The sequence below is a fragment of the Poecilia mexicana genome, unplaced genomic scaffold, assembly GCF_051168715.1.
Source record: "Poecilia mexicana isolate PSO_F unplaced genomic scaffold, ASM5116871v1 scaffold_2, whole genome shotgun sequence".
In the NCBI taxonomy this organism is placed as follows: Eukaryota; Metazoa; Chordata; class Actinopteri; order Cyprinodontiformes; family Poeciliidae; genus Poecilia; species Poecilia mexicana.
Genome location: NW_028263371.1, coordinates 40,392,354 through 40,415,411, shown reverse-complemented (window position 1 = coordinate 40,415,411; position 23,058 = coordinate 40,392,354). Strand labels below are relative to the sequence as shown.

At 38.5% G+C, this 23,058-nt stretch overlaps 4 protein-coding genes across 11 annotated transcripts in view; 2 read left to right on the top strand and 2 right to left on the bottom strand.

Moving 5' to 3' along the window:
* The first annotated feature begins 216 nt into the window (after positions 1-216).
* rab9a (RAB9A, member RAS oncogene family) lies at positions 217-2,266 on the top strand. Of its 3 annotated transcripts, none has more exons than XM_014990506.2 (4): positions 228-302; positions 387-430; positions 724-839; positions 1,010-2,266. In XM_014990506.2, exon 4 carries the CDS (start codon positions 1,049-1,051, stop codon positions 1,655-1,657), a length of 609 nt encoding a protein of 202 aa, XP_014845992.1. In that variant the 5' UTR covers positions 228-302; positions 387-430; positions 724-839; positions 1,010-1,048; the 3' UTR covers positions 1,658-2,266. The 3 variants fall into 3 exon arrangements, with proteins under 3 accessions (XP_014845993.1, XP_014845992.1, XP_014845991.1); XM_014990505.2 differs by having other exon boundaries at positions 243-302; positions 384-430; XM_014990507.2 differs by lacking the exon at positions 387-430 and having other exon boundaries at positions 217-302.
* An 873-nt stretch (positions 2,267-3,139) lies between these two features.
* On the bottom strand, positions 3,140-5,333 carry trappc2 (trafficking protein particle complex subunit 2). 3 transcript variants are annotated; one of them, XM_088016524.1, is made up of 5 exons: positions 5,274-5,333; positions 4,948-5,075; positions 3,787-3,929; positions 3,427-3,514; positions 3,140-3,349 (listed from the first exon to the last, which is right to left on the bottom strand). In XM_088016524.1, exons 2-5 carry the CDS (start codon positions 5,038-5,040, stop codon positions 3,251-3,253), a joined length of 423 nt encoding a protein of 140 aa, XP_087872650.1. In that variant the 5' UTR covers positions 5,041-5,075; positions 5,274-5,333; the 3' UTR covers positions 3,140-3,250. The 3 variants fall into 3 exon arrangements, with proteins under 3 accessions (XP_087872650.1, XP_087872645.1, XP_087872643.1); XM_088016519.1 differs by having other exon boundaries at positions 5,258-5,325; XM_088016517.1 differs by lacking the exon at positions 5,274-5,333 and having other exon boundaries at positions 4,948-5,245.
* A 115-nt stretch (positions 5,334-5,448) lies between these two features.
* On the top strand, positions 5,449-15,493 carry ofd1 (OFD1 centriole and centriolar satellite protein). Of its 2 annotated transcripts, none has more exons than XM_014990499.2 (22): positions 5,449-5,834; positions 5,943-6,146; positions 6,547-6,615; positions 6,717-6,741; positions 6,818-6,925; positions 7,021-7,157; positions 7,265-7,438; positions 7,923-8,029; positions 8,114-8,233; positions 9,204-9,277; positions 9,371-9,462; positions 9,612-9,801; positions 10,738-10,868; positions 11,036-11,147; positions 11,994-12,683; positions 12,787-12,949; positions 13,048-13,139; positions 14,131-14,259; positions 14,419-14,579; positions 14,658-14,831; positions 14,918-14,988; positions 15,277-15,493. In XM_014990499.2, exons 1-22 carry the CDS (start codon positions 5,739-5,741, stop codon positions 15,320-15,322), a joined length of 3,165 nt encoding a protein of 1,054 aa, XP_014845985.2. In that variant the 5' UTR covers positions 5,449-5,738; the 3' UTR covers positions 15,323-15,493. The 2 variants fall into 2 exon arrangements, with proteins under 2 accessions (XP_014845985.2, XP_014845983.2); XM_014990497.2 differs by having other exon boundaries at positions 14,419-14,585.
* Positions 15,494-15,499: 6 nt separating this feature from the next.
* Positions 15,500-23,058, bottom strand: part of gpm6bb (glycoprotein M6Bb) — a 36,366-nt gene continuing 28,807 nt past the window's right edge. For 2 of the 3 annotated variants that reach the window (XM_014990503.2, XM_088016499.1), the window contains exons 3-7: positions 22,448-22,604; positions 22,135-22,303; positions 21,353-21,426; positions 21,176-21,241; positions 15,500-18,049 (exon numbers count right to left, since the gene is read on the bottom strand). In XM_014990503.2, the coding sequence (XP_014845989.1) occupies positions 17,900-18,049; positions 21,176-21,241; positions 21,353-21,426; positions 22,135-22,303; positions 22,448-22,604 (616 nt within the window). In that variant the 3' untranslated portion in view covers positions 15,500-17,899. Of the gene's footprint in view, positions 18,050-18,873; positions 20,255-21,175; positions 21,242-21,352; positions 21,427-22,134; positions 22,304-22,447; positions 22,605-23,058 lie in introns of those variants that run through there. The other variant, XM_088016502.1, reaches the window with a different exon arrangement.

Below are 23,058 nucleotides of genomic sequence, written 5' to 3'. Positions count from 1 at the left end.
CAGACACTGCCTAAATGTCACCATCTAGCGGTCAAACGTAATTACTACAAAAACCTACAAGAAAAGTAGTGTTTGCTGTCGGTGCAAATTAAGTAAAGAAAGCGAACGATAATTGTTTACTTTTTTTTTTTTAAGGAAACGTGGCATCGAGTATTCTCACAAATAAATATAAATATAAGGTATGGAAGTTGAAAAGGGCTTGAGTTCTTATTGCAGCCCTCGTTGTGTTTCTATTAAGATCACATGATCTAGTGGCTAGCTGCGTTATTAGCACAGTCTCTGGGAGTTGAACAGGAAACGCCGTGAGTTGACGTTATTTGAGCTGTCAAACGAAAGAAATCATTATATTCAAAATATTTTTTTAATTGTTACCATTATTTTAGCAGCTATCTGATTAGAACTGCGAAGCACGTTAGGAGAAATCGTCTCGGTAAGTAAAGCCAGGCTAGCTAGTTTAGTTCTTCATTAACCTTTCCATCTGTTGTCTATTTTCAACTTAGCCTAGCACAGCCTAAGCTTAGCTAGTCTTTAGACCTGGAATAATATGTCTTTCAAATTAGTTGCTACGTTTTACAGGAGGTTAATGTTTTTGTACGTTATGGCGACAAGTTAGGCCTTCATAGATTAACGGTGTACGTTTTTATTGCTATTTTCATCCGTAACTTCTGCCCTGAAGCGTATGTTAATCGGGAAAATGACTGCTTGTCATTGTGTTTCATATAGATGGATGTTCTCTATATGGCTGCCATCATCAAAATTAAGCAAATGAGCATGTGATTTAACACTGTGGCTAACAGCATATGATCTGGCCCAGTGGAGGAAGACAACGTCAAACTGGGGTAAGAATAAATGATAGTTATCCTATTTTGGGTCAGTGCTATAAAGTGAGATATCTTTACATGTAAACCTCAATAAATTCAATATACCCGGAAAGTTAATTTATTTTAGAGATTCAGTTTTGATATTGTTGTAATTTACTGCATACATTCCTGTGTTATCTTTCTTTTAGGTAAACAGTTTCACTCTGTTTGATAAGTAGTTAATAGCCATGACGGCAAGGAAGTCCCTGCTTAAAGTCATCTTGCTTGGTGATGGTGGCGTTGGAAAGAGCTCCATAATGAATCGGTACGTCACCAACAAGTTTGATGCCCACCTCTTCCATACTATTGGTGTCGAGTTCCTAAACAAGACCCTCGAGGTGGACGGGAATCAGGTAACCCTACAGATCTGGGACACTGCCGGCCAAGAGCGCTTTCGCAGCCTGAGGACTCCTTTTTATCGTGGCTCCGATTGCTGTCTGCTAACCTTCAGCGTGGATGATAACCAGAGTTTTCTCAACTTGAGCAACTGGAAGAAAGAGTTCATCTACTATGCTGATGTCAAGGAGCCTGAGAACTTCCCATTTGTGGTATTGGGCAACAAAGTGGACGTGACAGAGAGGCAGGTGTCTACCGAGGAAGCTCAGATGTGGTGCCAGGAAAATGGTGACTACCCGTACTTTGAGACCAGCGCCAAGGATGCCACAAATGTAGCTGTGGCTTTTGAGGAAGCGGTCCACAGAGCGCTGGCTGCAGATGACAAAGCGGATCACCTCATCCCCACAGACACGGTCAAGCTCCACAGAAAGCCCCGCTCTGCTACTTCTTGCTGTTCATAAAATCCTGAAGCTATCACTAATAATCCTCTGATATGCCTGTCATGTTTTGAGGCTGTAGGCATAATATGCTGTAGTAATAAATTATGCTACTAGCTTTTTTTTTTTTTTTTAATTATTATTATTATTTGTCCAAGGTTCATTGATCCCGACTGTTGAATTTCTGCCCGGAATACACAAGAAACACTAACTCCATTCATGACCCATTACAAATAAACTTAAGGAACTTTTGCATTGATTTAGCTTTGGCATGTTTTAAAATTCTTTATGCATTAAACTAGTAAATGTTCCAGTTTTCTGCCGCCATAATGACACACACTGCTTAGATGTGAGTGCAAATATTATCGGGCTTCCAAATGTGATTGTGCAACACAATTACAGAGTCTAATTGCATCATATTAAAATCATTTGTATCACCCAATAACTGTTTCTAATGATTATGAATGATCTAAATCCCGTCTTTAGAAAAGCTAACCACAGAGATGTTTGATTACTGCCCCTTAAAACTATGTAATGTATTTGCATCATAAATAAATTAAAGCTGTGTTGGAGAAACTGTCATGAACATGTTTCCTTTTGGGAATAAACTTAAAGAATAACTTGCATGACAAATTTGAGCCTTCAAGTTTCTGCAAATCTTTGTGTTCTGAAGCCTAGATGTTCACATTAGATTTTTTTTTTTTTTTGTAAATATGAAAGTTTTTTTTGGCTCCATTTTAAAAACTAAACCTCTGTTGAAGTTCTTCAGGAAAAAAAAAAAGTCAAAATCAAGTATATCTGACCAAAACTAATATAGAAAGTTAATGTTTGTATAGACGGCCATAATTCAACAAATAATGTGTCAAATATTTATGTGGTACTTTAAAACTGGAATAAACACAAATTTGAATTTTTATCTAAAGGTCTCCAATTTTTAAAACACATTATTAAATCTTAAACATTTTAGGTGTTTTTTTTCATTGTTTGCAGTGCAACAATCCATCACAAAATAATTTAAAATGTTATTGTGGATCATCAATCTGACACGTAAGATGTGATCACAATAATCTACACACCATTTTTGACTATATACCAGTGAACTTTTCTATTGCATTGCCAGCTGACTTTGATGGATAAAGTGTACTGATAAAGTACATTCAGGATGTGCTGCAACTATTACATATGTGTTATATAATTTCCATTTTTGACTTAATCTTTTTTTAGAGACATTAAAGGCAAATTTTAAATGTACATATTGTCAGTGTTGGACGTTATCAGATAGGTATTTAAAATTAGACACACTCGGCTTGGTTTGATCAGCCTGTTAGTAGCATGAAGATTAACTGCTTATTGTTCTGGAGATTAAACTAAAAACTCTTCCTGGGGAGATCTAATTTGTTTGTGCTGTTTTGATTTTGCAATAATAATGCATATAATAAAAGTTATTCCAAAGTAGAAAAAAAAATATCTCACATTTAAAATAAAATCACTATCATTTTATACAAATTTCTTTTAGCCACATTTTTTATTTAATGCTACAGAAAAAGAACAGACAAGCATTTTTAGATTTTTATATATACAATGAGAAGAATACGTTCAGATCTTGGTGTGGCATGATTAACTTAGGAGATGTTTCTTTCCAAGAAACTGGACTTTTCGCTCAAATGCAGTCGAGCGGATCGGGGCGTTGATTTCATAGAAAGGATTCATTGCAAACTGGAAGATAAAACGTAATTATAAGACAGTCAGTCTACCAAATTAGGGTTAATAGAGTCACACAGAACACAACTCACCTTAATGTATAAATCATACACATCGTTAAAAAAGTTCTTGATTCCATCTTCTTGTCGAACGTCGTGCAGCATGATGAATCTTATTTGTATGGCAGTTAATTAAAGAAAATAAACCAAGGCAAATGTGATAAACATGCAAATAAAAAAGGTAAAAGAAACAACTATTATGTTGTTTAATATAGCGGTTATCAACATGCCTGGTACCACTTAGATATGTTGGGTCCACTGAATAGAAAAAGATGGACGTTTTGCGTTTCTGAGTAGAAAATTGTCCAAAACCATTTACCAGCTACACTAAAAACTGTTTTTAAATATTAAACTTAGAAAAAAAAAAAATGGATCATTCACAAAAGGATATGTCCTGCTGTGACGAAGGCCGAGACAAACCACTCGTTGAACTTGTCCACAGTTTTTAGGTACATGCTGTTGGACAGCCACATGTTCTCGTCCACCAAGTCTAGGGCAGCGTGTGCGATGAACTGGTTGAGGTGACGATGGTCGTCCTGTGGTCAATGAAGCACATCTTGTAAATGAGGATCATGAATACAAAAAGTTCTAATGAATCTTGGAAAGTATCAAAACGTAGCAATCAGCTTTATGAGAGACTGTTAGAAGGGTTAGCTCAACTGTAAAGCATGCAGAGCTGTATCTATGTTGATAACTTGTAGAAAGAACCTTGTACTGTACAAAAAGGAAATCAGTGATTAAGACAAGTTATGACAACATTCTATTACGTTTTTAAAAGTTTCTTGCTGTGCACCTTCTAGACGCAGGGCTTTTAGATTACAATGTGTTTAATAAACTATTAAATAGGATGTTTAATAATGAAAATAAGCAACAAAAAATGTGGAACTTTCTATTCAGTTTTATGAAAGCTGCAGCTTTTTGAAATACAAACTGTTAGACACTTGAACAGTTAGTGGCATCCGATGTCTGCTTGATGCAAAGAGAGATTCCAAATCACAACCATCACATAAGATGTTTGTTTTAAGTTTCGGGGTTGGAGCAATGTTTTAATACACCTAAAAGGCAGACCAAAAAATACTAAAAAAAAAAAAAAAAAGGAAGAAAAACAGTTGGACTTTGTTTTGCATATTTACTTTCAAACGCATCTCAGGAAGTTATTGCTAATTTTTGTCGGTATTTCACGCCAAGTCCATCTCCGCAGCTGCAGCTGGACAATGGTATATTTCGAATTTTTTTTTTTTTCTGTTCACTTAGCAACTAACATGTTAATGTCAGAATGTTCACATTTGTCCAACTCGGTTACTGCATGTTTTAAAAGTATACAAGTTTTCCATATCAGATTTGTTTGTTTTTCAGTTGAATTGCCCAGAACAAACGTCACATATCACCACAAAAATACATTGTTATTACACCTCGGATAGCCAGGTACCGTCATTTTGATACTTAACAAAATTGTTTGAATTTACTATCTATAATATATTTTAGTGAGTCTTATTAAAAATATTTCTGTTTAAGGAAGTTAGCATATTTTTAAGGGATGAGTGCACTTACTACCTTTGATTCAGATTTCCCGGTAGGTAAAAACTCCATCTCAAACACAGGATTGTCATGATGACCGACCATAACAAAGTAAAAGCTTCCCGACATCGTATAGTTATCTTCTTAGCAAATCAAAAGATGCCCTGTAGTTAATGAAAAACAAACAAAATCAAATAAATGATCTTTCGAGACATACGAAATGACATGTATACATTTGAACTAAACAGACAACGCAAGATATTCTTTAAGGGATTGTTTCGCTATCAAAGTAAACAGGATCCAAATTAAAGTCCAAAGGAAAATTGAAGACGTATATTTTAAATACCCCAGTTTTTCTTTACCCGTTAAACTCACTTCCTGAAGACGTGAAAGCGTAGTCGCAAAAAGATGACGACATTAAAAAAAAAAAACGTTAGCTACCCATTTAAATTTATTTTGTCTTTTTTGGAATTTTTTTTGGAGCATACTATTTTTGAAATTACATTACTAAATTAGGTCTGTGTAAAATTCTGCACGGATAAATGTGATATATCGAGAGCTATTTAAAATATTTAAGGGATTTATATCAGTTGCGTCATAGATGTGCGCCTGCCTGCTGCAGAATTTCCGTTGGCGAATTTAAATGTTTTGAGTTTACATCTTTAAAGGGAGCGAGTCGATTGTTTTGAGTTGTACAGTAACTGAAAAACAAATATATTTCTCCTTCGTCTGTTCGGGAATTAGGTTTTAAGGATAGTTAAGCTACTCTTCTACAAGCTGAGAAATTTGTCGATATTGAGGGATTTTCTCATTTTTTTGTAATCGTTATGTCCTCGTCCAAGGAGGATGCGTTATCCCCAGAAGAGCTGAGGAAAAGACTCTATCAAACATTTAAAAAAAACGGAGTGCTTGACACACTAAAAGTAAGTAACATTAACCTCAGAGAGGCCACATAACGTCGTCTTCGTAGAAGTGGGGTCACTTTATTCACTAATGCGCCTTGTTCCTCTTCTCCTTTGGTTCTGATCCAGGTGCAGCTGAGGAATCAGCTCATCCAGGAGTTGAAGAGTCCACATTCCAAGGGACAAAATCCAACTCTCAGGCCCCCACACGGGACATCCGATACTCTTTTACTTTCAGCTTGCAACACAATAGTAGCCGATCACCTCCGTACTTTAGGGTATGAGTACACACTTTCTGTATTCTGCCCCGAGAGTGGTGTGTGTAAGGACAAGGTGTGTATGACTGCTTTTATTCCCTTCTGCAGTTTTATGGTGATTCACAACCACCAATGTATTCTATGTGGTTTTTAGTTATTTACAAATAAAATTCTGACATTTGCCTTGCCTTTGCATTCAGCATCCCTTTAGTCTGACACCTCTAAATAAAATCCAATGCAACAAACTGACTTCATAAATGGAGTACTTGATATTTTAGGTTCAACGATGCTATCCTTTCAACCAGATTTACCTTGCAACCAAATAAGTATTGACACCAGAGGGCTGAATGCAAATGCAAGTCACACTTTGTTATTTTATTTATTGATGTTTTTTAAATCTTTCATCATTTTACAATTATGTGGTAGAGTATACTGAACGTTGTAGCTGTAATGACAATTCTGCTCAATTCTGGCAGATTCTCAAGAAAGAAGACCTTCTTCAGATTCTTAAATTTACCCCTTCGTCAGCCTCTTTCACATCTATGGTGATTATTAATGTGATTCAAACCACAGTAAATGTAAGATGTAATCAAATTAATTAATAATGAAGCTGTTTTGTAATATTAACATGATCAATTTTAAACAGCTAAATAAAGAAGACGGTGATAAAGGTACGTTCAGTAAGTTTGTCTTCCATTCAAACTTCTACACCCAAGTCTTCTCGTCAGCATTAAACGTGTCTTGCAGGGCTCCTGTTCAGTCTTTTAACAAACCTGACACACCATTCAACACACAACCTCCGTAATGACGTCGACACTCAGACAACCAACTTTTCAAGTTATGGCGAGTCCCTCGGTAAGGAAGAACTTGTATACAAAACTGCCTTTTTCATTGTATTCAAGTACTTATCATTTAGTGTTAGCCACAGTTATTTTCCTTTCTGTTCCCAGTTGACAAGATGAAAATGATTGATAGACAATACGAGAACTCCAGTTTAGGTGAAGACAAAATGTTTCCACTCCAGTCAAAGCTGGCTGCATATAAAAAAGAGATTGAAGCACAGAAGGAGGCAGAGATGAACACAAAGGTATACGCATATGAACATGTAGAATGACATTTAATCCCCTGGGTTGTTTTTGTTTTATATCATTTATGCTGTTGCATTGCGTCATTTATTTATTTATTTTTTTTCAGCTGAAACATTTCAAAGACGTTGAAATCGCAAAGGTCAGAATGGATGAAAAAGCCAAGTTTAATCAGGAACTTGAAAAGCTGAAGCAAGAACTGGAGAGGACTTATGAAATGAGGGCAAAGGCACTGATGGACCGAGAGAAAAATGCCATCGAGCGGCTGCAAAAACAGCAAGAGGTAAGATACTTATAGAAACTTGTTTTTCTCTGCACGTTCTCTTCAAATACTTAAAATGCTTGGCCATGCTCTTTAGAAGCTTGGTTAATATTTTTTCACCAGTGATAATTTCAGGCTAAGATAATTGTGAAACAGTGTTCTGCATAGACCAGAAACTCCAGTATTGACAAAAAAAGAAAAACAATATTAGAATAAGTGGTCCACTCAGTGAGCTAAATGTGCACATTGGGGTTTGTGGGAGGGGAGATAAAAAGGAAATGTCTGCAGATTTATCTGAGTAGACAACAAGAACGTCATCAATATATCAAGATGTCTTTCTCTGGTTAAAAGAGAACGATTGCTGACTTTTGAAACCTTGACTTCTAAGTTATTGACTTTAGATATTGAAACTTTTAATATTCTTAAATATTTCCAAATCTGCAGACTTTGTTTAATTCTTCTGACTATTAGTGTAAACATTCTTTAACGACTGTGTTATTCTTAGATTGAAGAAAAAAATGTCTACATGCAGCGACAGTCACTGCTGAAAGAAATCGAAACGCTGCGCAGCAGAGAAAATGAGTTGAGGATGAGAATGGAGGCTTTTGAAAAGTAAGATATTTTTAAAGACCTTTTTTTTAAAAACTAATTTCTTTTCAGTCACTGATTCATTGTTTTGTTAAATGTCAATGTCAGGTCCTGTGAAATTTACGCAGAGAAGATGAGAGCTACCGAAGAGTTGTTGAGGAGGAGAGAACTGGGTGTAAGGACAATGGAGGACACATACGACCAGAAACTGAAGAATGAACTTTCAAGGTTTTTGTTGTTTTTTTTTTTATTTAAGAAAAAAAAAACACTCTGGCTTTGTTTAGGTCACTTAAAGTCCAACAAAAGGGAGCTCCTAAATTTAAGTTGGTATTTTCTTAAGTTTAGTATTGCTCTCAGTTGGGTTGACTTGAGGTAATATTGTTACCTTATATGAACCATCACTCATCTTGAGCTTTATCAGCTAAAATCAAATTATGCTGAAATTGTAATCAAATAACTTACACAGAAATCTATTTTCTTTGCTATGAACACTTTTGGTATTAAAAGCTAATGCAGTCACAGTCACAAGTTTACATGAATCACCAACAAAGATTTCATAACAATTTGGTGCCTTAAAATTCAACTAACATTAAGCAATCCTATTAAAAAATAGTGGACTATGTGTCCACAATTAATGTAGAAGCTGGGTCTGTTCCTGGAAACCAACCAATTTACATCAACTTTAACATTTTTGGCAAAAAGAGAGATCAAATATCCAGCCAGAACTACGCCAGAAGCTTGCTGAAGACTTCAAAAAGCTTGTGGTTTTTCTACATCTTGCTAAGAAACATCTAACCAAATATTTAGCTGAGGTGTGTTCATTTATTTGAACTTTATATAAAGTATACCTGAGGAAATTATAGAAAATCCACAATAAATTTTAAGTTTGCACCTAATTATAGTCTTTGAAGCTTGTTGAGGTTGTATGTTGACTTATCAGCCCTCCAAGAAAAAAAAAAAAAAGAAGAGTTCAAATAAATACTGAGAAGATCACATAAATAATCTTTTTGTGAAATTCTGAAGTGATACTGTAAATGTATCGCTATCTCATAATTTTTTTTTTTTTTTTTTACAAATCTGGGATAGTAGAAATGTGGCTTTTCTATTATAGTGTCAGGAACCACTGACTTGACTATGTGCTAAACTGATTTTTATTCATCTTTGTCACCGATTGATCTCCTGCTTTCTATAATTCCAGTTACCAGCTTGAGCTGAAGGAGGAATTTCTTAGAAGAACAGAAAAACTCACAGAAAGTGAGAACCGAAACAAAGGCAAGCATTTCACTTCCTGGAGGAAAAAAAAAAAAAGACCCGCTTGATGATGAATTCATTTTCACAATGTTCACAACATTTTTATTTTTCCAGTGGAAACGGCTCGAATCCAAAAGGAGTCTGATTTGATTGATGCCAGACTCGAAGAGCACAACAGAGCGTGCACAGAGCTGAAAAGACTTCAGGTGATAGTTTATTCAACCAGTATTTAATTTGAAATATTTTTGGTTATTCCTACTACACTTTACTGGAGAAGATTGACTGCCACAGGGTGGCTTATTGAAGTCTTTTCCAAGTTCTATTTTCACATTCCACCCATTGTTTGTTTTCCCAGGTTGAGCTAGAAACCGCACAGCAGCAGATATCGCTGCTGACTCAGCAGAAGGAGCTACTAAAAGAACGACTGGAGAGCACGAGCGACTATTCCCGCTTGAAACTGGAGAAAACGGAGCTGCTGGGACAGCTGCAGCTGCTGAAGAAACAGCTGGAAGAAGCACAGGGAGAGAACCAGCGGCTCCGTGCAGGTGAAGGGAGGCCGCCGCATTTCTAACGAATATGAAACGGCTTCTGTTTCCTTCATATCCATATCAGCTGTTAGTCAAACAAGGTGCACATACACATTCTGTTAATGTGATGTATGCAGGTTTTTCTTCACCGATTAATCTAGTTCCTCTCTTATACTGAGTGTCTGTGGCTCCGTTCAGTATGAGCTTCGGCGTGCTGTGAAACGTTCAGTCCGTCCAGTCTGTCTCTCTGCCTCAGCCTGAGACTAATTGAGTGAGCCTGGTCTTCCAGTGTGGGGCCTCTTTGGGTGACCTGTAGCTTCGCAGACTGTCTGTGAAGGAAAGCCATTAAAACTGTAAGCGGAGACAGAAAGCTCTGTTTACCAGCAGCAAACAAAAAAATGTTTCTTCTCTCTGAGGGAGACCGAATTCACCCTGTTTAATAAGTGGAAAAAAATATGTTGGTTTACTGTCGGTAACACAAACACAGTAGCCTGAGTTCAGTAGAAACTCTGAGTGTGGTAGAAATTGGACATATTTAGTTAAAAAGAAATTCTATAGTGCCTTTTCAAAATACTCTTATATCTTTAGTTAGCCCTTCCTCCCTTTTTTTATTTTTTTGTACATTAGAGCTTATAACTTCAAAGTACTTCTTTTGGATATGTGATAAGCCAATTGAAAGTGGCAGCATGATGATTTTTCTCTCCCTCTCTTTCATTTGTTATTTACAAGTAATGATCTGAAAAGTGTGGCATGCATTTGAATGAAGCCCTCCTTACTGTGTGACTTCTAAATACAATCCAGTGCAACCAGCTGCCTCGGTAATTGGTGAATATTTATATGTATATAAATATTCACAATTACGCGCTACCTTTGGTAAAATGGTTAACAAATGTAAGGCACATGAATGCTTTTGCATACATTAACTAAATACGTTTTGTAAACCCCCTTTCTTAGAAATGATCAAACCATCTAAGGAAGAACTGGCCTTGCAGACGGAGCTTCACCGACTGCAGAACGCTCGTACGCTGGACGAGGCAGAGTTTGAAAACCAGAAACAGGTGCTGCAAACGCAGCTTCAGAGTGAGGTCAGTCCGGTCCCACCAGATTACTTGGAAGACTGTGGGAAACTATGCGACCTATATTTTTCCCTATGATCGCATAGGAAAAAAAATGCTGCTGTGCCTCTGGTACAAATTCAAAACTTTGCAAGGCGGCGATTTGTAATTTTTTTTTTTTTTTTTTCTCTCTGCAGGTGGAACGATGTGCTCAGCTTAAAGCTCAGCTGACCGAGTGTGAGGAGAGGGCAGAGTGGATGACCAAGCATATTGAGGAGATCAAAACACAGCTTCGCCAAACACAGCAAGGTAGCATGTGATGCAACTTGTAGTTTGTGTTAGCGTGATCTTTGTGTCATGTCAGGTTTGGTCAGTTATGCATGTTAGACTCTGTAGCAAGTTTCAACTCTGAATAGACAGATTTGCTTTCTTTTTGTTTTTCTGAGTGAAAATATTTGTCAGGTGTCAAATATTTTCCCCATCGTTTAAAGTGTCTCGCAAATCTATTCATGCCTCAATTTGTCATGCTGCAAACTTCAGTGTGTTTTATTGGGATTTTATTGGATATAATACAACAAAGTAGAACAAAACAGTGAAGTGGAAGGACAGTGAGGGAAAAGTGGGGCACATTTTTGTATTCAGCTCCCCTGTGTCTATTTCATCTAGAAGCGCTGTTTACTGTAATTACAGCTTGAAGACTGTTGGGGGACGCCTCTACGAAATGTGAACGCCTCTAACTATGTAGCTCATGAAGTCTTGACAAAACTGCTGGATTTGTACAGAGATTAAATTACATACATCAGAGTAAAGGGGACATAATACAAACTCTCCTAAGATTCCTTTGTTTGTAAGCACGTTAGAAAACCAAATCATTCCACTAAATCCACTTCATAGTTATGTGCTACTCTGAGCACATAACTAAAAAAAAAAGTTGAAATGGGAAAATGTTCAAAGGCATCTGAAGAGTTTTGTCGGCACTGTAACAAAATGAAACCAAGAAAGAAAGCCGCTGTCCAATGGTAGTAACTCAGTTTTAGATGTAGTTGCTTGTATTTCTGGTGGTGGTCTTCTGTTTTAGTGTTGAACCCACCCCCCGCCTCTCTGTTTTCTTTTCCTCTTTCATTTCCTTCTGCGTGACTCGATCGATAACGACAGCTCTGGAAAATGAAGTGCTGCGTAACCCGAAGCCCTCTCTCGTCGATCGCTCCGTTCTGGAGTTCAGCGCCGACTCGTTGGTTCCACCCGACATCTACGTGGACAGAGCTGTGCTGGGGTCCAGGGTGAGTCACCATGATGTCTTTGAAGCAGGTGAGCCACTGCGAAGACACAAGTTCCCTCGGAGCGATTCTCCAGACTCGGACGTGGAGCTCGTGGCAGAAGCCAAAGCTCGCATCCAGAAACTGCAGAGGGAGGCTGAAAGCTTAGAGGAAGCTTACAGAAACTACCAGCAGAGGGCAGTGCACTCCATTGCCTCTCATAGGCCTCTTTCCCCACAGCAAACCTATTTTTCACATTACCCCGGATCCCCTTTGAGGAAAAAAGACTCTCAGCCTTCACACAACTATTCAACCCACAGACCAAAGACTTTACTCAAACAACTCACTCCTCAAAGTATCCAATCCCCCACACTGGTATCCCACGACACCGGAAACATCATGCCTCCTTCAGAAGTCTGCGACCAGCCTCAGGCCCCATTTGTCACTGAACAGAGTCGCCAATCTTTGTCTGAACCCGTATTTGTAAGAGACGGACAAAGTCAGGATGAAAGCTCTGTTTCAGCCAAACAGCCGTCTGGGACGCCACAATCCTCTTCCAGAAGGCGACATCAGAAGCAGAATGCAGAAGGTAGCTTTTTCATTTGTCAAAGAACGCCACACACAACTACTCCAAGTTTAAGTTGTTCCTCTTTTAGCCTTGTTTCTCAATGTAAGTCCTTGCTCCCCCTTAGAACCAGCGGTGTCTGCGATGGCGCTCTCCCAGCCGCCACCGTCTGACACACGGCTCTTCTGCGCCTCGGTCGTCACCGTCGCCGCAAACGCAGGTGACTTTTCTCCTGAGCTCAGTCCGCCTCGCAGCCCCCAGCTCAGGAGCACCGCACGGGACCACTCCAGGTACCATCTGCCGCTGCTAGGACGAGGACAAACATTTCACGCTTTACTTCACGGTCGTGCATTTTAATGTTGTCTCGTTTGCCCTTGTTTCTTTCAAGCCCTCCAAAAGCGCAGCCTGTGTTTTCCAGCTTGGAGTCTTCCCCGCATCCGGAGGAGATAAACCTTGAAGATCTGACGGGAGATTTGCAAGGTGCTCCAGAGTATTAGCAGTCATGTCGTGGCGCATGTTGTTAAACCCAATATTTTCTTTGTATGATGGAGGGAAGACTTATTTTAGTTCTTTAATCTCCCTACATGCTCCTCATTTAGAAGTGAGCTGAACTTAATTTGTGATGGATTTTTTATTTTTTTCCCCACATATGTTAGCACTTAAAATCTCTGTAGGGTTCTGACTGACAAACATGTGGAAAAGATGTGCCACAGAAGCACGTCGCAGCTCTGAGCACTTAAAATTGGAAACCTCGCACTCCATCCGAACAGACATAGAATCATACACAGACAGTTCTTTGACAAGGAATTCGTGCCACAGTTCAGCGTTGAACCACACACATCAAGAGTTATTGTGATTTTATGTCACATTTGTGTGCAACTGTGAAGTGGAAGGAGAAGATGTGTTGTTTTCAAAATAGTTTGTATTTATAGAAACATGGAGACAAGGAAAACATTGTTGGATAAAAGAAATGGCTTTGAAAAGGAGGAGACGTTGAGTTGTGTCCCCTTTGCGGATTTTTGTTTGAAAACATCTCAAAAACTCATCAGTGATTTTCCTTCCACTTCATAATTACTTGCTGCTTTCACATAACATCCAATAAGGAAAATTATGGCGTTTAATGTGACAGTGGCGGGACAAGCTACTTATACTCTGACGTTATACAGTTTTACTGCGTGTCTTCAGCCTTCCAGTAGAAAATGTTTCCGCTGAAATTTCCAAATGATCTGCTGCCGTGTTATTTGCAGCAGGTGTCATGTACAATTTTGATGGTTCAGACTGTTTTTGTTTTGTTTTGTTTTTTTTCCCTGTTTTTTAATGGCTATGAATTTGGCCCCCAGCATGTCCTTTCAGCAGCCCCTCACAATGGTGAAGATGAAGGACAGCTGATTATGTATTCTGTGCCGGTTCTCTGGCTCTGTTGCATTATGGTGGAGCATAAAAGATCCCTTTGTGCTGCGTCTCCCTCCAGAGCCCGGCCACATTCCAGAGCTTCTCATGGACACTGCTGTCCCTCTCTCTGAGGAGGCCCCCGAAGGGCCCGCCACCCCCCAGCCCCAGGACCTCCCAGAAGACCCAGCAGACTCGCACAGCCAGCCTGGTGAGTCAACCCGTCCAGTAATGACCCTTGATCTCGGTTGACCCAGGACGATATGCATTTTATATTTATGTTGAAGGCCATCATTCTTACTGCTACCAGTCTGCCACGTTTTGCTCATTTTCCCGCATCTTGAATTTATGTCTCTCCGCTTTTCTCTAGAAGTTCAAGAGACCTCAGGTGACTCTGTCAAAAAGGAAGAGGAAGACGAGGAGCAGAGGTGGGAAAGAGAGCGGAAAGAGAAGCAAGAGCGAAGGCAGAGGGAGCTAGAAGAAACTAAGGAGCGAGAGCGGCAGGAATTGGAACGTCTGGAGAAGGAGACGGTAACGGTGAATGCAGGGCGGCGATGCTTAAAAGACGTTGATCTGAAATCAGCAGTGACCGCTTCTCTGTCTAACCAGCTTTTGGAAGAGGCGGTGCAACTGGGAAAGGAAGGAGAAGAAACAGAAGAAGAAGCAGCTGACATTAAGAAAGGAGAAGACGACGAGCAGAGCAGGGAAGAGCCGAAAGTAGAAAATCCACTGGAGAAATACATGAAGATGGTTCTGGAAGCAAGAGAGAAGCAAAATGAGCAGGTCAGTTCAATCTACGAGTTAAAGTTTTATGTTTAACTTGTATGTCTTACTTAACCTCACATTTGGCTTTTTTTGTGCATTTCTAGAAGCCCGTAAGAGAGGAAGAAAGACAGATGAGCCCAGAGGACAAGAGTTTATTTGAGGAAAAAGATGAAAGGTAACACAAATAAAGCTGCCGTGTTGATTTGTATACGTATTACCATACCGCATATAAAATAATTCAAAAGGTATGACGTTACTTCAGAAACCTTTAATACAAGAGCAAGACCACGCGATGTAATCCCAATAATTCATTGCTTTTGTGGTTTCCCATCTCCTGATATGTCAGTAATGTTATTAGCGCTGGAATTACTTCAAGTTCATTTAAAAATATCTTCCTCTGATGAGCTTTGCTTTTCTCTGTCCCTTGAGGGCTTCAGTTATTAACTCGGCTTGTTTTCCTCAGCATTGCAGCGTTCTCGCTTAAGGATGAAGAAGACGAGTTCTGGTGAGCCGTCTCAAGAGCCGAGTCGGAGTTCTGTAAAGAGTTTCAACCTCGTCACCTTTTTAACCTACATTTTGATATTTTAGTTTTTAGACCCATTTGCACTTATTAAAAATGTGAAATATGCAACTTTTGCAAACTGCTGTAATAAAAAAAACAAAACAAAAACACTTTACAACACGCATAACTTTGTTTTCTTTATTTTCATAAAAAACAGTCATCAGGCCAGTTGAACTGTATTTCCAGTCAGACATGGTGCTCATTGATTAGTTGATTGATTGATTGATTGATTGATGCCCTCCTGGTGATTCATAAACATTTTCTGTTTTTTTTTTTGGTTCATTCAGTATGGAACACAAACAATCAAAGGTCATGTACATTACTGTGATGTACTAGTAAGCCTTGCAAAAGAATCCACACCTCTTCGACCTTTCCACATTTGGCCCTGTTGCAACTACAAACTTTGTCTCTCACTGAGATTTTATATGACAGACCAACAAAGTAATGGTTTGCTATGAAATGGAAGAAGTAGGTTGATTATTCTCTGCATTATACCAAGACATGGCCCTCCATATGTGTTGACAGGACGGGCAAGCAGAGTGGTATTCAGAAATGAGACCGGAAGCCCATGGTACCTGTGGAGGAGCTGCAGAGAGCCACGGCTTAGGTGGAAAAATCTGTTGGCAGGATAATGATTAGCTGTGTACTTTACAAATCTGGCCTTTATGGAAAAGTGGCAAGAAGAAAGTCATTGTTATGTGTTGGTCGTATTCTATATAAATAACATACAATGAGGTTTGTGGGTCTTACATCACAATATGTAGTAAAGTTTAAGTGGTATAAATTATTTCGCAAGGCGTTGGATGCGACACATTTCTCCTCTTTGCCGCTGTACAGCTTTCTAGTTACCATGAAACAAATACTTTTAATTTCACAGGATACTGTTTTAGACATTGGACAGCATTGGCTTCAACACTTTGGCTATATTTACTTATTTTTTTTACTGAATTATTTTATTTTAGGAAATCTTAAGGAAGCCCTTGACATTTGTAGAAAATATATGTACTAGCATGCAAAAAATAAAATAAAAAAGACAATCTAAATATATTGATAACTAGGTTAGCTATGTAAAAGGAAGTAACATTAATTCAGTTAAAAAGGGCAAACACTGCCTACTACAGATGTCAGCATACCTTACTGTACATCACACGTGTCTCTGCAGAAACAATGGTTTTCATGCAACAGGACATCAAATAATCCCTGTAACTTCACTAAAAGCAAAAAAAAAAAAAAGATTACATGAGTAATTATATCAAAAAATTGCACATTTAAAAGAAATGCAATTTAAGAAAATCATCAATACGACGTTTCAGTTTTTAAAATCTCGACACCAAAAAAGTGAATCGTAGCATATTTACATCGCTTAAAACTGAAACTCTGGCTGCTTTCAAATGCAGTGTTAATGTGGGACAGTTTTATTTATGTTACAGGAGCTTAAGCAGAAATCATTAAACATGTGTTTTGTACTGATGTACAATACACAACCATTTACAGAGGAAGATCTTAGCAATCACAGATTGTTTTGAAAAAAAAACCCTGGAAACAGGTTTTTTCATTGAATTTAATTCAAATGAACCAAAGTTCATAGATGTTATATGTATTCAGATTATACTTTGCACCATTTATGTACTAAGTGCAAGAAATAATTGTAACACCATGAAGCAGAGGATTTAATCAGGTTGAGTGAATGGTTATGTTGCTCCAAATATTCCGATCAAAATTACATTTTTTATGTTGTCTATGAGTTCTAGTGCACACCTGAGGTAGTGTTAATGTAGGCGATTGTTGTTCTGAACATGCTAATGGAACTACAATCCAAACTAACTCTCACTTAAATGATTGGCAACCAAGATGGTTACCAGCGAAATTTGCGAGCATTCAATTTGTTATCCCTATATACAGAGCTTGTATAACTCTGCCTCTGTTTTACGTTCTTAATGCTACAATTTCGGCAACGTAAAAATAACTAGAGTTTGAAAACACTTACTGAAATTGGACATAAGGCCCTCCTCACCATGTACAAATTATCAGCATCTTTTTGTTTTTTTATTTGAAATACGACAAAAGAACATGTCATCAAACTGAAACTTTGCAACAAAGGGTCAAAAGAAGGAGCATAACGAACAGTAAAAACAAACTGTTATTCGCCGTGTGAGAATAGTGCAACGTCTTAACATTCACCAGCAGAGACTGGTTACAGAAAGGGCTAGAAAACTTCACAATCAACAGCATGAATGTCAGAACTACACTGCATTTCCCCACAAAACACAGAAAATGAAAAGATGTAGCACTCCTGAAACACTTCTTGGTGAGTTAGTGCAGAAAGCAGCTCTTATGGATTAGTTTGTTAGGAGCCAGGTTAGTACTGCACAGAGTTGGCAGGTCATACTAGCGGAGTGTTGGTCCAGAAAGAGGGCCTGTAGCGTTTGGCCATAGTGTTTGTAAGTGTATCTGCATGGATGCATTTTTCTTTTTCGTTTTTGTTTGTTTGTTTTGCTTTGTTTCCTGTAAGCGTGCGACATCCTTATGTGTAGGAATTGAGGCATTCCTTGGAGCGCGAGGTGATGTCCTGCAGCTCCCGTTCCTCCTTCATTTTGATGTCTTGGTAGGCATGCATTTGACTGGCATCCTTAAGGTAGGCCCAGTTTGCTGAGAGAATCATGAGGTAGTGGATCTGCAAGAGAAGGGTGAGGTGGATGGCCGGTGAGCATGTCAGAGATGCAAAGCGAGCTACAGGAAACAAGAGCTATGGTATTGTAAACAAAACACATAAGGTACACTTTTAGAGAATAAAACATGGCAAAAGACTTCCTACGTTAAATTTGTTACGATTACAGCTACTGTAGACGGTTCTACTTTTGCTATGTACAGCACTACAGAAATTGCACTTTCATGGTAGGAAAAATGAATGCTAGAAAACAAGTGAAGAGTGGTTCAGGCGTTAAAAGCTGGGGGTTAGTGCAAAGCATGAGATCCTGGTTCCTGTAAACCTGACTGAGCTCCGTTTCATGGTTTACAACACTTTGCATGGGTATTAATATCTCTTGAACTCGATCACATTTTGTTATTACAACTGCATATTCTATGTATTTTTTTATGCTTTGTCGAGTATTCGATCACACTAGACTAGCTTGGACTGACATCCCAATGGGTCACCGTTTAGTCATTTGTTCAGAAATAGAAAATGGCACCAGTCCAACAACCCTACGAAGTCCTAAGCTGAGAGGCGATGCAAGGAGAGAATTAGTCAGAGAAGCAACCTAGAGGGCCGTGGTAATATTAGAGAAGCTACTGAAATACAAACTATACCTTTCTGTTCAACATTATACATTATCACGTGTTGGTTGGTCTGTCTGCCTCATTAAATCCCAACAATTATGATTAAGTTTGTCAATGTTATGGAACGAAATTCCCATAAAGTTCAAGAGACATGAGCACCTTTGCAGGCCACTGCATACGACGACTATGAGCTTCAGAATAAAAAAGACCAAGTAGGGATACTTTTGTAAACAAAGATTGTTTATTTATGTAGAAAGTAAAAGCTACAGTCTTGTAAAACTTAAAGAAAATTAAATATATGAAATATGAAGTATAAGTAATTATAAGCAGATCAACGAATCTGAAAATTGTAAGCATGCAGGCACTGTGTTAAAATCAACAAAATGTCTCTTTAAATGGCACTTTGAGGAAGGAAAAAAATATATAAAAATCTTTCCAAGCTGAGGATCAGCTGTCGTAGGAAACAGGATACATTTTGCTACTCTAAAACAGAAATTATTCTTACATCTTAGACAATGAGGCTTTAGGACCTCATCCAGAAGTATACCACTTGTACTGGCCTAAGCTACTTTGAGGGAGGAGTTGTTACTTTGAAATCTACAATGCACAACAGATCAACGTAATAATACTCATCAGCATAACACAGTGGATGAAAGTTTAGGATTCATTTTGTGAGAAAAAAAAATATAATACTGAAGGTTTCCTGTGATTGATTGGCACAAAAAGTCCAAATGAATTAAAAAATAAACAGAAAAAGGAACAAAAAATGAGGGTAAAGCTACTTTGCCAATGACTCGCGTCTTCTTGCAGACATAGCTGCAGAAAACACACCAGAACTGCTAATCTAGCAAGCTAAAATGTCAACAATGGGGTTAACTTTTATAGTCTTTCTGATTTGATGCTTCAAGGCCACAAGACGACTGGTGCAGTGTTCCTCCAATTAAGGTCTTAAGGCCAGTGCGAGTCCTTATAAAACAGCATTAAAACCTGCACCAAATATATCTGGTGTGTGACTTATGAATTTGTGCACAAATTTGCAAATTTACCCTGATGGAATTTAACTGGCTCTCGCAAAAGCGGGCTGCTGGATGCCGCAAATCGTGTTTGCTTTCCTGATCTGAATTAATCATGCACACAAGGCCTTTATACAAGACGCAAGCAGTTGCACACGTTTCAAATTTAAATAGCTTTACGCTTTTCTTTAAACTTTCATGGTGACAAATTTGTAGAAGCAAAGTGCCATGGAAAACTTGGCACTGTGGCAGACAGCAGTGCTCCTAATCTGAGCGCAACTTTATTAGGACAAGAAAACTCCCTGGATACCAAATGCTAAAAGAAGCATATAATCAGCTATTTACAGTTTGTGTGATAACTAATTGAGAGATGTCAACTTTTCTATTCTCAGGTTTTTGTTTCCTTTTGTTTCTTTTTCTTTTTTTTTTTTTTTAGTTTCCTTGTTGTCAGTGGTATCTGCCTCTAAATGGCACAGTCATGTGTGGTGCCGGGCTCTTAAACCAGCTTAAAACTTAGTGCAGCAGTCTTCCCGACTCTTAAACTTCAAAACAGCAAAGTTATAAGTGGTAGCCATCATGTAGATCAGCTGGTGGAAGAGAACAGAAAAGGCGGTAAGAGCACATGCTGATGACGTCCTCACTCACAGGTGCATCTCGATAAATAAGGAATGTGACAAAAAAAAAAAGTTTACTTATGGCAGCAGTTCAATTAAAAGAGTGAAATCTGTGCGCGCTATCGATCGATTCAAGTGTATTTGTGCTAATTCAAATCATTTTCTCAAAATGCGATTGTTACACAAAGCCTACGAAAAGAGCTGGAGTCAGTGTTTCAGGAATCACTCATCTCCAGGCTTCAACTTTTTGCATTTCTGAACCAAATATATTGTCAGAAGCATCTTACACTGGTTAAATATTTAAAAAAAAAGAAGAAAGTTATCTTTTTAGATGAAAAAAAAAAATTGTTGCAGATTCTGGAGAAATAATAAAGAGTTATTGAACCTAAGCTACTGGAGGGCCAGTCTCTGACTGTCTTCACAGTCAGAGCTACAATCACCAAACTGATCAGAAATAAACACAACAAATATATCACTATGTCTCTAATAAATCCTTATGAGTTTCACTTTTTAAACTATATTACTGAAATAAATTACCTGTAATGATTTCCTAATTTATTGAGATGCACGTGTATATTATTGCTGGTTAATAGTGTTCCGTTTCTTAAAAGTAAAACGTTAAAGAACACTTTAAATACATGTTTTAAATGGTGGAACTCAAAGTTATTCTTCCTGTCCATCTTGAAAAACAAACAGCCACGTACATCTAAGCAAATGGTAAACAGTGAATGGGGGTTGAAGCTGTGAAGAAGCCAATGGCAAACCCTTGTTGGTGTGGTTACACAAACCGAACAGCGATGGAAAAAAAAAAAAGGACAGCTCAACTCATAATCTGCTCAAAAAAAAATCATGCAAAGATGAGCTGAAGGATTGTGAAACTAGAGGGCAGCTTACCAAAGCGATCACAGTGGCTCCTGCACCGGCGCATGCCACGATGTACAGGTGGTAAGATAGGTAGAACTGAAAAAGTAATTTTTCAAAATTAGAACCTTGGAATCATCCTTTCTTGTCCCATCCAGAGCTTTAAGCCTCTACTTTATCACTATGCGTGCAAAGTTAACAGGATCGTACCTCGCTGCTGTCGCAGACGGTAATAAGAGAAGATCCGCATGCTTTTCCTGGTGTGGCGTTCCACGGGATAATTCCTGCAGCCAAAAAGATTCAGAGGATTCCTGTTAATGTTCTCAACGCGTCAACACTGGTTGAAACATGTGGCTTACAGATGTCAAACTAAGGCCTACTGGGACAATATCACTGGAGTAGAAGGTGCAAGAAAATAATATTTCAACGTATCAGTGGGGCAGTCCACAAATTTCACACATTTTTTTTTTTTTTACAGAAAGTTCCACACAACATGTAAAAAACCCCCCGTAAAATCTCTGCAATATCTCAGCTTAACAATCAGGACCTTAAATTCAACTTTATTTATAACGTGAGTTATTTAGGAAAGAAAAAATGTTGAACGTTGTGTTGCACAAAAGAATTGAAGTAAATATAAAATATATGAAACAGAAAACAAAGATATATATAAGGCAAACACGTAGCATCACATACAATCTGGGAACATGGTGGGTACAGGGGCATGATAGATGGATGGATATTGGAAAAATAAGCATGGATAAGGTAGACAAAATATGAAGCGTGAGGTTAAAACACATTTTGAAATGAGGTATAGAAAGACAATAAAAATTCCAAAAATAAGAAGTGTGAAGAGCTTTCCAGCCCAAAAGACAATTATCAAACCCTTCATACAAGTGATTGTTGTGGTTCTTGGTTAGACGCCACATGCGCGTTTGCTCTCAACTAAAATGAGCTGAAACTGAATTTATAAAGACAAGGCGATGCTCTCTTACCGTACTGACGAACATCCACACAAAAGGAGTCCAAGTTTGTAATGTTGGCCATCGGGGACTTCATGGTGTTACAGGTAGCCCAGATGTTGTAGAAGAGGAAGACGGGTACAGCTGAGAAGCCAAACACGCCGAGCCAGGCTACACCCAGGATGTACGTGAGGAACACAAACTAGAGAGGCAGAAAAAAAGAGCAGGAAGGAGCTGTAAAAAAGTTCATAAAATAAGCTCGCTCTAGAGTTTTACACATCCTATAACGACTGTTTTCCAAAAAATGTCCTGTTTAAATAAAAGCGCCGAGGCTGTGTTAACATACCATTCCACTGATGCAGCGTCCACAGATGGTGGTCTTGAACTCGCTGTGCAGTTCCTTGACGGCGCTGGTTGTGTAGAATCCCTCGGCGAGCAGAATGATCCCGTACAGGAAGAAAAACGAAGCGATGCCGTAGATGACGTACTGCATCAGCTGTATTCTGTCAAAGAGCAAGGTCACAGTGAGGCTCTGGTGTGTGAGCGCGCGTGTGACGAAGCTGTGGACTATAAAACGCTAACATGGCCCACCACTGTTCACCGTGGGGGGGAAAAAAATGGCCACATGCAGCATTTTTATTTTCCATTCAATCTTTAAGACATGAGAAAGTTGGGGTTTAAAAAATAAATAAATAGATAAAAAAAAACAAAAAAAAAAAAAAACATGAACAGATGGTCGGGATTAACCAAAACGTGACGAGAGATTCGAGTCCAAATGTGGGGATGGCAGGTGATGCAGGTCTCTGGAAATCCTCCAGGCAAAAGACAGACTGTGGACATCTTAAATTAAACAGAGCTCTCAACATAAAACACATGTGCAGCCCTGTCCAATGTCATCCTTTTTTATTGTCCAGACAGATGGGGGTGCTTTTAAAAGCGATCCTTATTAGGACTGTT